At 36.6% G+C, this 16096-nt stretch overlaps 1 protein-coding gene across 1 annotated transcript in view; it reads right to left on the bottom strand.

The window, feature by feature from the left end:
• Positions 1 to 16096, bottom strand: part of LOC141690452 (uncharacterized) — a 30090-nt gene that overhangs the window by 812 nt on the left and 13182 nt on the right. The window contains exons 3-6 of the mRNA XM_074495249.1: positions 2623 to 2766; positions 2367 to 2484; positions 1390 to 1839; positions 126 to 1305 (exon numbers count right to left, since the gene is read on the bottom strand). Of these exons, the coding sequence (XP_074351350.1) occupies positions 126 to 1305; positions 1390 to 1839; positions 2367 to 2484; positions 2623 to 2766 (1892 nt within the window). The remainder of the gene's footprint in view (positions 1 to 125; positions 1306 to 1389; positions 1840 to 2366; positions 2485 to 2622; positions 2767 to 16096) is intronic.

The following is a 16096-nucleotide window of genomic DNA, read 5'->3' as shown; positions in this document are numbered from 1 at the left end:
GTCTACCAGTTGCCTTCTCTACCATCACTTTGAATTTTTTAAAAGCCTCGAATGTCTCAAATTTTTCTTTCAGAAAATAAACCCAAGTTTTCCGTGAGAAATCATCGATAAAAGAAATGAAATACCTTCTACCACTGAAAGATACGGGAGTAATTGGTCCACATATGTCGGTATGAATCAGCTCGAGAGGTTGCTTAGCCCAATATTCTGCCTTCTTTTGGAACGGAGTTCTCACATGCTTGCTAAGGACACATTCTTCACAAAAATTTCCTTCGTAGTCCATGTTGGGTAGCCCATGAACCATGTTTTTCTTTGTTAACTCTTTCAGGCCACCGTGATGTAGGTGACCAAAACGGAGATGCCAGAGTGATGCCTTGTCTTCTACATTTACTTGTAAACATTTTTCTCGTATGCTCCTCAAATTCAGTTTATACATCCGATTTCTTTCCATTTCGGCTCGAGCAACCAAACGCCCTTGATTGTCCTTCAAGTGTAATAATCGATCCTTTAAGAAAATTGAGTAACCTTTCTCTGTGAGTTGCCCTAAACTCAAGATGTTGGTCTTGATGTTTGGTACGTAATAAACATCCTGGATTGACCCTATTGAGCCATCCTTTTGTTGGTAACAAACCGTACCTCGGCCTTTTACCTCCACCTTTGATGCATCTCCAAATGACACATGACCGTCTTCAATCTTTTGCATTTCTTTGAATAAGTAATCGTGACCACACATATGATTACTTGCCCCTGAGTCGAGATACCATAGAGAGTCATTGTTGCTACTGATTTTATTTTGAGCCATCAAGAGAAAATCTCCATCATTTTCATCTTCCAAGACTAAGTTGGTTGTTTCTTCCACCCTTTTGTTGACTCTACAATCTTTTATAAAATGGCCCAATTTTCCACAATTATAACATTTGTCAGAGTTGCAATCCTTCGCATAGTGACCATATTTGCAACATTTGTAGCACTCGATGTTGGAAAAATCTGACCGGCCACCTCTTCCTCTACCACGTCCTCTTCCACACCAATTTTGTTGGTTTGACTGTCCTTTCTCCTTATTGTACCCTTCATTACTGCTACCTTGACCACCGCGACCATTTCCACATCTTTCATGTCTTCCACGTCCACATCCTCTACCTCGAATGTTTTGAGAATAGAGTACCTTTTCGTCTTTGATTGAGGCTTTAGTTTGAAGTGTTTGTTCGAGTGTTTCCTCCTTTTTCTTCTTCTTACGCTGCTCGTGTGCCTCGAGAGAACCGGTGAGCTCATCAACCGTGAGAGTTGCTAGGTCCTTTGACTCTTCTATTGCACACACAACATTCTCAAAGTTATCGGTTAATGATCTTAAAATCTTCTCCACAATTTGAGTATCCGTTTATTTTTCACCGTTTCGGTTAAGTTGGTTTGCCACCATCTGTACACGAGTGATATAGTCAGATATACTCTCTGACTCCTTCATCTTCATGCTCTCCAATTCGCCTCGAAGAGTTTGGAGACGCACCTGCTTGACTCGGTCGACACCTTTGAACGCCTTTTCTAAAATGTCCCACGCTTCTTTTGAAGTAGTTGCACCGACAATCTTCTCAAAGCCAGACTCATCAACGGCTCTAAACAAAGTGTATAGTGCCATCTTATCTTTTGATCGCGTCTCTTTCAACGCCTTGTTTTGTGCCGCCGAATAACCTGTGGTGGTTGCTGGTTCTTCGAAACCTTCTTCGACCACCTCCCAAGCATCTTGAGAACTGAGCAGGGCTTTCATTTGAATGCTCCAGTTCTCGTAGTTCGACTTTGTTAGTCGTGGCAGAGGCAATTGACTCGTCACATTCGCCATGGGCTCTGATACCAATTTGAAGACAAAAGAACAAGACACACAAATATTTCTGATAACCACCCTATTATTTCTGATATGTTTTTCCAACAGTTCATTCATATTACAATGCAAAGGAGCAATCTATTTATAGTAACAAAGAGAAACAACTCTTGACCTTTCACCTACAGAGAAAAACTCTTGGCCTTTCATATTTTTATTAACTTCTAAATTTAAGATCCACTTAAAATAACAACGTTTATTTAACAACTTTAACCTTAAACTATGTTCTAACATTCTTTTGAGTCGGCCCTAAATAACTTGGATAAAAGAAGTTTTGAGTGGAGTAAACATTCTGAGCTTATAATAAATATGTAAGGGAACAAGACTTGTTTAGAATGTCAGCACTCAAATATACATGATTGGTAGTGGGTTAGACACCTTAACCATTCTGCTGACAAATACTCAAAAAAAAAAACCATTTGGAGTACACTAATGGAATTAAGGGGTTAGATTCATACCTAATGTCCATGGCATATTCCAATCTTAAACTGACCAATGGTCAGTGTCTTAGTTTCAGGGTAGCGTGTGTCCTCACCGTACTCACCCTTGGTAATATGCAAATGAGAACAAATGGTCCTCAATAACTTAATGGACCGCAATAAAAACCGTAACTATAAAAATAATAACAAGGCACAAGATATTTGTGACAAAAGATAATTAAGAGTAATTAGGACAGAAAAGACAGGTGGGCTTCATTTTACAAATTGGAAGGCATCTCAAAAATAGTAAGATCATGCCTATATCCAAACTGTTCTTTGAGCAACTGCTTTATAGCGATTGTTTGAGCACCACCTGCTCGCTTCCACATCTCCGTATTGGGATACTAATAGGCCGTACAAACTCCAAGCTACCGGATTTCCCCAGTAGTACCAACTCCAATATGTTGGAAGTCTCTGTCATAAGAGAAATAATAATCAGTTACAAGAAAAACAAATACTGAAGTCATTTGAGTATTGAAATCATGGTAAAGCCCCCTGCGAAAACTTGACTTCTAAAATGCCGAGCTAACACTAATTCTACCATTTACCAACAGGTAAAGAGTACATATCAGTGAACAAGCTTTTTCATTTTCCCTAGTCACTTGATTTGAGCTCTGTAGAGACTAACCATGAACATTACAATCTAGATATCTTTTGTAAGAGTCTTAGATATTTTGGCAAAGCTGTATATTTTGTAGTAACGACGTAAACCTCCCAGACTAATCCATGTGAGATGATGACTCATATTGTAGATCCTTCCTTCATGAAGAGTAGTCTAAAATAAAAATCTCAGGCTCAGCCCTTCTCATGTTGGAATGAGGAACGCGTGGACGGTTGTGATGGACCAATGTGTCCCTGAATCCGGACCGTTGGAAGGTTCTAGATCCAGGGCACCTGGACGGAGGGGATGTTGCCATCTGTCCGGGCGTGCTTTATTTATTTGTTGATAGGGCCCTGGGCTCCTCCTACCGGGCTTAAAATAATACGGGCTATCATTTGCCTCCCACTCTCTTATGCGGGTTTCCCGGATGGGGGAGTAAATTTATTTTTTAAAATGCTTAGAAGAAAATTTTTGAGTTTTTCTTTGATTTGTTTCCCCTAACTCCGGGGTCTTATGAATACGAGATTCCGGGGTTGACTTGGTTGTCCTTTGATTTGTGTCCAAGGTGGCGTGCCTTGAACTACTTAGAAGAAAAATTTGGGGGTTTTCTTTGATTTGTTGCTCTCTAACTCCGGGGTCTTATGAATACGAGATTCCGGGGTTGACTTGGTTAGTCTTTAGATTTGTGTCTAAGGTGGGGTGCCCTGAACTACTTAGAAGAAAATTTTGGGGGTTTTCTCTGATTTGTTACCCCTAACTCCGAGGTCTTATGAATATGAGATTCCGAGGTTGACTTGGTTAGTCTTTTATATTATAATCAAAATTTTGGGATAAGGATGGATGGATAAGGATGGGATGTCCTTGATTTGACCGGACCCTTAAAAGTAATTGCGAAAAATCCGGGTTGTCAGTGGTCAGTTGGAATTCCAAACGATTTTTCCAAACATATACATGTTTATATATATATGTTTGTGCGTATTATCTTCGAACGTTCCCCCCTTTTTGTTTCTTAAAAGACGCATCGTGTAATAATTACCGTGAGGTAATTATTGAGAGTGACAACGGGATAATAACTGTTGTGCAGTTATGTTTTTGAGACGAATAAGAAGTGGCCAAATGGCCACGTTGTCTGTTTACTCCAAAAACTATTCGCATTTCCCCCTTTCTCCTCTTCGCCTCTAAATACTTGCACTTTGTTCTTCTCTTTTCTTTTACGCGAACACACAGTCGAGAGCGAAAAACCAGAAATATTTTCTGCAATTCTGCAGATTTTCGAAGCTTTTCTCGTCGAAGCCTCTTCCTTTTCTCCTGCTTTTTGTAAGTCTGATCTTCTCCTCTCTTTTCGCCATTTTTGCTTTGCATGCCTTCGTTTCGTGCAAATTTGCTTCGATACTCTCTAATTTTTATTCGAGTTTTGTAACGAATTTGGTGCTTCGAACTTGAGTTTATGTGATTGTGAGGCTATATAGCGTTTTGGGCAGAACTTAAGTACATAAGGACGTTCAGATAAGGAAGGCAGCTGATTTACAGGAAGAGAAGATCGAGACAAAAATAAGAAGAGATATGCATGAAGAAGGAATTCTATGAAGAATAGAATACTTGGAAGAAAAGATATCTGATTGATATATTTTAGGAAGCAGAATTATATTCCATATCAATTAGCGATTATCTTGTACCTGTGTAGTATATAAACACAGACATAGGATTTACACTATAAGTGTTATCACAATCGAGAAGATTATTCATTGTAACCCTAGCAGCTCTCGTGATATTTGTTCATCACCGAGAGAGGACAGTTCCATACTGTAACAGAGTTTATTATTTTGAATAAAGTTTGTTTTCTGTTACTTGAGTTATTAAAGTTCGATTTGATTGTACTATACACTGTATTCACCCCCCTCTACAGTGTGTGTGACCTAACAAGTGGTATCAGAGCCTATCTGTTAAAACACAAACAGTTTAAGATCCAAAAACAATCATGTCAGAAGTAGAAACTCCAACTAAGCCCACCAAAACTGAAGAACCTCCAAAGACACAAATACATAGCCGATATGAGCCTATTAGAGTTCCCATTCTAAATCCATCTGAATATCCCATATGGAAGGTGAGGATGACCATGTTTCTGGAAGCTACAAATCCAGAATATCTTGATAGGATCAAGGAAGGGCCTCACAAACCAACCAAGCTTGCTGTTGCAGTTGCAGGTGAAGCAGCAAAGTCAATACCAAAGAAAAAGAGTGACTACACTGCTGAAGATATCGCATCAATTGCTAAGGATGCTAAGGTACGACACTTACTGCATAGTGTCATTCATAATGTAATGTCAAACAGGGTAATAAACTGCAAGACTGCAAAGGAGATATGGGATGCCTTGGAAACAAGGTGTCAGGGAACTGATACGATTAAGAAGAACAGGAAGACAATACTCACTCAAGAGTATGAACACTTTGACTCAAAGGCTAATGAGTCATTGACTGATTTATATGATATATTTGTCAAACTCTTGATTGATTTGTCACTGGTTGATAAGGAGTATGATCTTGAAGATTCAAACCTTAAATTCCTGTTGGCTCTTCCTGAAAGCTGGGATTTGAAGGCAACAACAATAAGAGACAACTATAATCTTGATGAAACGACTCTTGATGAAATTTATGGGATGCTCAAGACTCATGAACTTGAGATGGAACAAAGAAGCAAGACGAAAGGAGGAAAGTCAAGGACAGTTGCTCTTAAGGCTGAAGAAGAATCCCCCAAGGCAGCTATCTCAAGGAAAGGCAAGGGTAAAGCTCTTTTCACAAAGTCTGATACTGAGTCATCAAGTTCTGATAATGATTATGACTCAGAATCTGAAAGCTTGCCTGAGACGGATGCTGATAAAGAGATGATGAAGCTGTGTGCTCTTATGGTGAAAGAAATCACAAAGATTGCATACAGGAAGTTCAGGAAGGGAAAGAAGTTTTCCAGGAAAGGCGCAAGTTCTGATAAGAAGAATTTCAGAAAATCTGAGGGCAGAGGAGGAAAGTCTGACAGAGGAAATTATACAAATGTCAAATGCTACAACTATGGTGAGAAAGGCCACATATCTCCTGATTGCAAGAAAGTGAAGAGTGACAAAGGCAAGGCTCTCGTCACAAAGAAGAAAAGCTGGACAGACACCTCAGATTCTGAAAGTGAGGAGAATTATGCCTTGATGGCAAATGCTGATAAGGAAAGTGCTGAAAGCAGTTCTAAAGCTGCTGAATTAAAGGTACCTCAAACTACTTATGCCTTTCATACTGATGATATTAATGAGTTGAGAAGATATCTTAAAACCATGTTTATTAGTTATAGAGATCAAACTTTAACATGTGAAAGATTAACTTCTGAAAATCTTGCTTGTAAAAAGAGGAATGATTATTTAGAAAAGGAGTTAGTCATGTTCCATCAAATTCAGAAAGATAGAGATGATGCTTTCTATGCTAGGGATGAAGTACTTAAAATGAATGAATCTCTAAAAGCTGAGTTAGAAAAGGAAAGAGAGATTATCAGGACTTGGACTAACTCTGGCAGAATAACTCAGAATTTGTTAAGTAGTGAAAACTGGAAAGAGGGCTTAGGTTATGGAGAGGATAATAATGATAAAAGAACTGTAGATATTAAACCTATAGTTGTTAATCAAAAATCTAAGTTAAAACCTGTTAAGTTTGTAGCTGTAAAGTCTGATAATGAGAAATCAGAAGTTAAAAAGGAATTAACTTCTGAAAAACTAAAACAGGAGAAGACAACTGAAGTAAACGTAGGCTTAATGACTAAGAAGCAGCTTAAGCATAAGCTGAAAGATGTTAAGAATGCAAACAAGGTAAAATCACCTAGGAGAAATAGGAATGGATAGGAAGGTGTGAATAAATCAATGATTATAAGTCTGTTCCTGATGCTCCTAGAAAAACATGTCATAACTGTGGAAGTTCTAACCATCTGGCTTCTTTTTGCAGGAAGAATAAGAATATAAACTCCTTACCCTCAAAGTCAGGAGTTAAGAGTCAGTATGTTAGATATAAGCCACAAAATCCTTGTTTTCATTGTGGTAGTTTATGGCATTCCATTTATACTTGTAAGGAATATCATAGTCTGTACTATGATTATTATCAAATAAAACCTTCTTTAAAGAAAGTTATCATTGTTCCTTCTAGTGTAAGTTCTGATTCAAAGTCTGATAGTGTAAATTCTGATAAGAAAAATGTTAACATAAACTCTGATGCAAAATCCGCTACAAATGTTAACAAACTTAATAAGGCCAAAGGATCCAAGCAAGTCTGGGTCCTTAAAACTAATCATTAGTGGTCTTTGTGATTGCAGGGCAACAGGAAAAATATCCTAGTTCTGGACAGTGGATGTTCAGGACATATGACTGGAAATAAAGCCCTGCTATCAGACTTTGTGGAGAAGGCTGACCCAAGTATTTCTGATGGAGATGGCAACATTGGAAAAACATTGGGATATGGCAACATCAATCTTGGGAATGTCATCATTAAGGAAGTAGCTCTGGTCTTATGACTTAAACACAATCTGCTGAGTGTCAATCAAATCTGTGACAGAGGTTATCATGTAGATTTCTTTGAAGAACACTGTGAAGTTGTAAGTAAATGTATAGGCAAAGTTGTTCTGCAAGGATACAGGAGTGGTAACATTTATGAAGCCAAGCTTTCAACAAGTACTGATGGTTCTGCAATCTGTCTGATAAGTAGAGCATCAATTGAAGAAGGCTGGAATTGGCACAAGAAACTCTCTCATTTAAATTTCAACAATATAAATGAACTGGTCAAGAAAGATCTTGTGAGACGACTTCCAAAGTTAGTATTTGCTCCTGATGGTCTTTGTGATTCTTGTCAGAAGGCTAAACAAAGGAAATCTTCATTCAAGAGCAAGACTGTATCATCAATTCTTGAGCCTTATCACCTACTGTATGTTGATCTATTTGCCAGTAAATGTCATGTCTATTGCAAAGAAGAAATATGCTATGGTCATAGTGGATGAGTTCACCAGATACACATGGGTGTATTTCTTGCACACAAAAAGTGAAACTGCATCTATCTTGATTGATCATGTCAGGCAACTGGATAAATTGGTCAAAGATTCTGTGAAGATAATAAGAAGTGATAATGGTACTGAGTTCAAGAATTTGATAATGGAAGAGTTCTGCAAAAACCATGGAATCAACAGGAATTTTCTGCTCCTGGAACTCCACAGCAAAATGGAGTTGTTGAAAGAAAGAATAGAACTCTCATTGAAGCTGCACGTACAATGCTTGATGAAGCAAAGCTTCCAACCTATTTCTGGGCTGAAGTTGTGCAGACTGCTTGTTTTACTCAGAATGCAACACTAATCAACTGATGGATTTTAATCGCAGCGGAGGCATGGTAAAACACTTTTACACATATAAAATCCAAATAAAAGCATATAAATTGTGATTAAAACATATGAATCGATTACTAACCTTTAATAGCGATCCAAAAGCAATGATCGGAGATCCTTAACAGCTGCTCCTCAAACGTGAAGCACTCCACCGGTATCCACCAAGAAAACGACGTTAAGGAGGAGGAGGAGGTGGAGAGAATTAGGTTTTTCTAAAATTTTTGGGTTGGGGTTAGAATAAGAATAGGGTTTATAATAGTATATTTATAGGCAATATTTTCAGCTGAAATTTTCCCATAAAATATTATTATTATTAACCCTTTATTATTCACATTAATAATTAAAACACCTTTTAATTATTAATCCTTTTTCTAAACACTTTAGAAATAATTCTCTCTCTAGATTTAATTTCCAAAAATTAAAATCGTAATTAATAATATTAAGAACTTTTCTTAATTAATTTGTAATCAATTAAATCTCATTTAATCAATTATTAAATTTTCCAATTAATTATTTATTTCATAAATAAATAATTATCAGCCATTATTAATTAATTCCTCCACCATTAAATCATTCTCTTTTTATGGTGTGACCCTGTAGGTTCAATATTAAGCCGGTAGTAGAAATAAATAATAATAAAACTATTTTATCATTATTTATATAAATTCTCTAATTTATTAAATATGATTAATTAATTAATCATATTTATTCTACATCGTGAGGGATACTTCTCAGCATATCGCGACTATCCGGATAATACGAATTCACTGCTTAGAATACCAAGAACCTATTCAGTGAATAGTTACCGTACAATAAACTCCTTCAACCCTACAATGTCCTGATTAAATACAAGGCATGGATCTCGTGTCAAGCCTATCTAATTTAATCACTTGCTTACCATTTACTATGCTTAGTTCTATGTAAATTAGAAACTCCTTTCTAATTTCATTCACTCTGGCCAGAGATTTCTGAACTAGCATAAGTGGATCAGCCTTGAACATTCTCTTCCTTCACTGGAAGGGGTAGATCCTTTATTGATCATACACTATCTTCGTGTACAAATTCCTATACCCAGTAGAGCCCTAATAATTGTCCCTAGAGACTAAGAACTAAACCAAAGCATAGTTCAGTGTACACAAGATGACTATGATGACCTCAAGTCTAAGGATACTTGTACAACTATCACTATATGAACAACTGCTGACATGTGAGTGAACTCCATCAGTTGTTCAGCTGTGCGAGTCATGTTCAGTGAACTTCTTCTATAATAAGCACCTACATACTAACTATAGTGTCACCACACAAATGTCTATGAGAACAGTCATCCTTCATAATGAAGCAAGCATAGTATGTACCGATCTTTACGGATTATTAATTACCAGTTAGTAATCCTATGACCAGGAACTATTTAAGTTTAGAGTTATCATCTTTTAGGTCTCATTATTATGATCTCATCATAATCCATAAAAGCTTTACTATAAACTATGGTATATCTTATTTAAACACTTAAATAGATAGAGCCCGTAATAAAACAAAACAAGTCTTTTATTAATATCAATGAAATCAAAACATATTACATAAAAGTTATTCCTAAATCCTAATACATGATTGGACTTAGGACATATTCCTTTCAATCTCCCACTTGTACTAAATCCAATCACTCTGGTATCTAATACCCATCTAGTCTTTATGATGATCAAAGTGACTTTCATAAAGTAGCTTTGTGAGTGGGTCTGCTATGTTGTTATGTGTGTCAACTCTATTTCAATACAACACAAGAAATGTTATAGCGCTCCCACTAACCCTTTTATAGACACATGGTTCATCTACATTTTTCATAAAACCAAACTCTTTGATTGTCTCATCAAAACGGATGTTCCATCTACGAGAAGCTTGCTTTAAACCACATATGGTTCACAGCAGCTTACGCACTAGGTTTTCATTTCTCTTTGAAAGAAAACCATCTAGCTAATTTCCAGATCTCATAGTCGTAGTAAGCTGCAATCGCAAGCAAAATCCGAACTGATTTTAACAGGGCTACAGGTAAAAGGTTTCATCAAAGTCAATCCATTGCCTTTGTTTGAATCCTTTTGCCACAAGCCTGGCCTTAAAGGTCTCCACCTGGCCATCTGCTCTAATCATTCTTTTGTATCTCGTATACATAGATTTCATGGCACTCTGCCATTTCTCTGAGTCAACACTACTCATAGCCTCATTATAGGTCACAGGGTCGTCATCATCAATGATCAACAACTCATTGTCATTCTCAATGACAAGGCCATATTACCTCTCAGGTTGGCGAGACACTCTCCCTGACCTACGAATGGGCTGTTCCACAGAAGGTTGTTCAGTCAGGACAGGTGTTTCCACTTGATCTGTAATAGTTTATGCTTCTTGAACTTCATCAAGTTCAATTTTGCTCCCACTGTTTCCTTCAAGGATAAACTCTTTTTCCAAGAAGGTAGCATGTCTGGAGACAAACACCCGATGATCGGTGTAAAAGTAATATCCTAAAGTCTCTTTAGGATATCCCATAAAACTATATTTTACGGATCGATATTCCAGCTTATCTGGGTCAACTTACTTGACATAAGCTGGACATCCCCAAATCTTAATGTGTTTAAGACTCGGTTTCCTTTCTTTCCATATCTCATACGGAGTTTGAGGAACAGATTTGGAAGGCACCTTATTCAGTAAATATGCTGAGGTTTCCAATGCATAACCGCATAGGAATACTGGAAGATTTGCATAGCTCATCATGGACCGAACTATGTCTAACAAAGTTCGATTTCTCCTTTCAGATACCAATCTGGAGGCGTCCACTGGGAGACTATACCATTTACTTTGAGATAATCCAAAAACTCTCCATTCAAGTATTCACCACCTCAATCTAATCGAAGAATTATAATACTATGTTTGGTTTATTTCTCCACTTCATACTTATACTCTTTGAACTTTTCAAAGGCTTCAGACTTGTGTTTCATCAAACACATATCCGAATCTAGATCTATTATCCATGAAAGTCATGAAGTATGAAAATCCACCCATGGCTTGCGTAGACATTGGTCCACATACATCTGTGTGTACCATTCCTAGCAAATTTGCAGCCCTCTCTCCATGTCTACTAAATGGAGACTGCAGTGCCACAATGAAGTGAGATTTTCATCATCCCTTTTCTTTTATTAGTTTGTTCAATCTGAAGTAAATTATGTCACATTCATACAGGCCATTATTTAAAGTACCACGTCCATAAAGAATATTATCTCTAAGAATAATATATTCATTATTCTCAATAATAAATGAAAATCCAGCCAAGTCTAACATGGGAATAAAAATAATATTCCTCACAATCGAGGGAACAAAATAACAATTATTTAAAACAATAGTCTTGCCCGTAGGCACATGTAAATGAAATGATTCTACATCTTCAGCAGCAACTCTTGCTCCATTTCCCATCAGTAGAATCACCTCTTCTTCCTCAAGAGTCCTACTTCTCCTTAGTCCCTGCAACAAATTGCAAATATGAGAACCACAGGTGGTATCTAATACCCAAGTAGAAATTTGATTTAATGACATATTCACTTCTATCATGAACATACCTGAATCAGAAGCGGTAGTCTCACTACCCTTCATCTTTTTCAATTCTGCAAGGTAAACCTTGCAGTTCCTCTTCCAGTGCCCCACCTTGTTACAGTGAAAGCAAACAACTTTGCTCTTGGGGTCTTCAGCTTTTGGTGGAACCGGCATTTTCTCACCTACTTTCTTCTTCTTGGAAGGGTTCCTCTTCCTTTTCTTAGGATTGGAACCTTCACCAATTAGAAGAACATAACTCTTCTTAGGGGGGAAATTCAATTCCGCAGTCTTCAACATGTTGTGGAGTTCAGGCAGGCTGACATCCAACTTATTTATGTGAAAGTTCACAATAAACTGCGAGAACGAACTCGGAAGTGATTGCAAGACCAGGTCTTGGCTCAGCTCCCCATCCATGGCAAAACCAAGTTGTCCAAGATGTTCAATCAAATTGATCATCTTAAGTACATGGTCATTCATAGATGATCCCTCAGACATCCTACAACCGAACAGCTCCTTCGATATCTCATATCGAGCTGTCCTCCCTGCCATATCATACAACTCTTGTAGATGCATGAGGATAGTGTGAGCATCCATATGCTCATATTGCTCATGTAGCTCAATGTTCATGGAAGCTAGCATGATGCATTGAGCAACATTTGCATCATCTACCCATTTACGATACACAACATGTTCATCATTATGTGCATCAATAGCAGGTTCAGTAGGCTTAGGTGAGTCAATCACGTATTCCAGCTTCTCAATCCTGAGAACAATTCTCAAGTTTCGAAGCAAGTCAGCATAATTAGGACCAGTCAACTTGTGAGCATCCAGTATGCTCCTGAGTGATAGTGCAGAAGACATAATGTATATTATAAATCTGTAAATGATAAACACATAACAACACTTAGCAAATATTCAATTTCATTTTAAAACACTATATGAATCGGGTCTTTATTCATATGTGGCTCCCACTAGTTTATCTAATTTATTCAACCCCGTACGTGAAAAATTAAGCATTCATAATGCTAGTGGGAATAGGGATCCTACATTCCATTACACAACCCCGGCTGTAGCACGAACCGCCATGTAATGTTCAATAGGCAGACAACTCTTGTCAATTACATCTTATGTTATTCCCTAATCAAACTTTAGCCTCTTGAATAATTGAGTCACGGCTGTGGCACGACAAACTCAATATTCTAAGTCAAGTATAACCCAACATTCCATAAAATTGAATCAGTCCCCAAAGGCCCACGGCTGTGGCACATACCGACCTTTAGATTCTTATTCAATGTACACATCTCTATGTAATAGACAAGTATTTCTTATTTCGAAATCAAAGCCCTCGGCTGTAGCACGAACCGACAATGATTCAAAAATAAGAACTACTTTTCTATCATGTTGGAAGGCTATGACCGACACAAGCCCGTTGTGTCATTGGCCAATTACTACTTGATATTATTTAATTTTAGAGGGATTATATTACGTTACAATCATAATCATATTATAAAGAGATTCTTCCTTTTAAATTAAATATTTCAAATCAATAATCAATAATCAGATGATTCCCAGATCGGGTGGAGCATTGTCAAGATGCGTCACTTAATAACCCTTTCTTACAGATAGAAATCTGTTGTTGACAGAATCATCCTTTCTCTCATATCGAAAATTCATATTCAATTACGTGTTTCATAAACACAAGAATCTCATGATTGTATTCATAATATTATTATTAAGGTTATGAAACAATTTCACTATACTAGGTTGTCTAACAAACGCCTTATGTTCATTTAAGTTCACCTAAATCTATCATCGCATGATAAACTAAGCATATATCACATATATAAACATGAATAAACATCAAGGTAGGCATGTTACATCATCTAGCATATTGGTCTAAGCATTATACATCTCTATGTATCACATGAGGCATTTAAAAGCAATTACAACAGTCAAAAATAGCTTTAAAACACTTTAGGAAATATAAAAAGTTCAAAACTTTTAAGTAAACTAAAATTTGATCACTCCATTAGATCCGTCTAGGAAAAACGAATCCAACGATATTTTGCACGCCCAAAACGGAGTTACGAAACTCCCAAAAAATCAAATTTAATGTCGGCAGTCGGGCTGTAATGCATTATTAGGGCTCTACTGGGTATAGGAATTTGTACACGAAGATAGTGTATGATCAATAAAAGATCTACCCCTTCCAGTCAAGGAAGAGAATGTTCAAGGCTGATCCACTTATGCTAGTTCAGGAATCTCTGGCCAGAGTGAATGAAATTAGAAAGGAGTTTCTAATTTGCATAGAACTAAGCATAGTAAATGGTAAGCAAGTGATTCAATTAGATAGGCTTGACACGAGATCCATGCCTTGTATTTAATCAGGACATTGTAGGGTAGAAGGAGTTTATTGTACGGTAACTATTCACTGAATAGGTTCTTGGTATTCTAAGCAGTGAATTCGTATTATCCGGATAGTCGCGATATGCTGAGAAGTATCCCTCACGATGTAGAATAAATATGATTAATTAATTAATCATATTTAATAAATTAGATAATTTATATAAATAATGAAAAAATAGTTTTATTATTATTTATTTCTACTACCGGCTTAATATTGAACCTACAGGGTCACACCATAAAAAGAGAATGATTTAATGGTGGAGGAATTAATTAATAATGGCTGATAATTATTTATTTATGAAATAAATAATTAATTAGCAAATTTAATAATTGATTAAATGAGATTTAATTGATTACAAATTAATTAAGAAAAGTTCTTAATATTATTAATTAAGATTTTAATTTTTTGAAATTAAATCTAGAGAGAGAATTATTTCTAAAGTGTTTAGAAAAAGGATTAATAATTAAAAGGTGTTTTAATTATTAATGTGAATAATAAAGGGTTAATAATAATAATATTTTATGGAAAAATTTCAGCTGAAAATTTTGCCTATAAATATACTATTATAAACCCTATTTTTATTCTAACCTCAACCCAAAAATTTTAGAAAAACCTAATTCTCTCCACCTCCTCCTCCTTAACGTCATTTTCTTGGTGGATACCGGTGGAGTGCTTCACGTTTGAGGAGCAGCTGCTAAGGATCTCCGATCGGTGCTTTTGGATCACTATTAAAGGTTAGTAATCGATTCATATGTTTTAATCACGATTTATATGCTTTTATTTGGATTTTATATGTGTAAAAGGGTTTTACCATGCCTCCGCTGCGATTAAAATTCATCAATGGTATCAGAGCAGATTACATAAAAAGTTATTCCTAAATCCTAATACATGATTGGACTTAGGACATATTCCTTTCATCAACAAGCATGGAAAGACACCATATGAGATGGTGAAAAAGAAGAAGCCAAATCTGAAGTATTTTAATGTATTTGGATGTAAGTGTTTTGTTCTTAAGACTCATCCTGAACAGCTATCCAAATTTGATCTAAAAGCTGATGAAGGAATCTTTGTTGGATATCCACTTTCCACAGAAGCCTTCAGAGTATATAACTTGAGAACAAGAGTGGTCATGGAATCTATCAATGTCTCTTTTGATGATAAGAAGATTACTGGACTTGAAGATTTCAATGATCATGATCAGCTGAGATTTGAAAATGAAGACTTAAATTCTGATACTGAAAATCCTGACAGTCTAAATCCTGATACTGCAAACTCTGATGGATTAAACTCTGATGTTATTGAAACTCTGGTGACTACGCCAAAGGAAGATGCACCTATGCAGGGGGAGCATACTGAAGATACAACCACGTCTCAAGAAACATCAGAACATACATCTGGCTCCTCAAGTTCTGATTCGTCAAGTTCTGATAAGCCAAGTTCTGATAATTCTGAAAACTTAAATTCTGAAGAATCCAACTCAGAGAGCATAGTTTCAGGGGGAGCGTTAGAAAATGTTGATGAAGATAGCATGTATCATGGGGGAGCATCCAGTTCTAGAGAAAATCTTCCATCTGCAAGGAAGTGGACTAAATCACATACACCTGACTTGATTATTGGAAATCCTGATGCAGGTGTCAGAACTAGAACAACTACTTCAAATGAATGTTTTCACAATTCTTTTCTTTCTCAGACTAAACCAAAGAAAGTGGAAAAAGCTCTTCAAGATGTTGATTGGGTGCAAGCAATGCACGAAGAGTTAAATGAATTTGAAA

The sequence above is a fragment of the Apium graveolens genome, chromosome 10 (assembly GCF_009905375.1).
Source record: "Apium graveolens cultivar Ventura chromosome 10, ASM990537v1, whole genome shotgun sequence".
In the NCBI taxonomy this organism is placed as follows: Eukaryota; Viridiplantae; Streptophyta; class Magnoliopsida; order Apiales; family Apiaceae; genus Apium; species Apium graveolens.
This window is presented reverse-complemented; position numbering and strand designations above follow the sequence as displayed.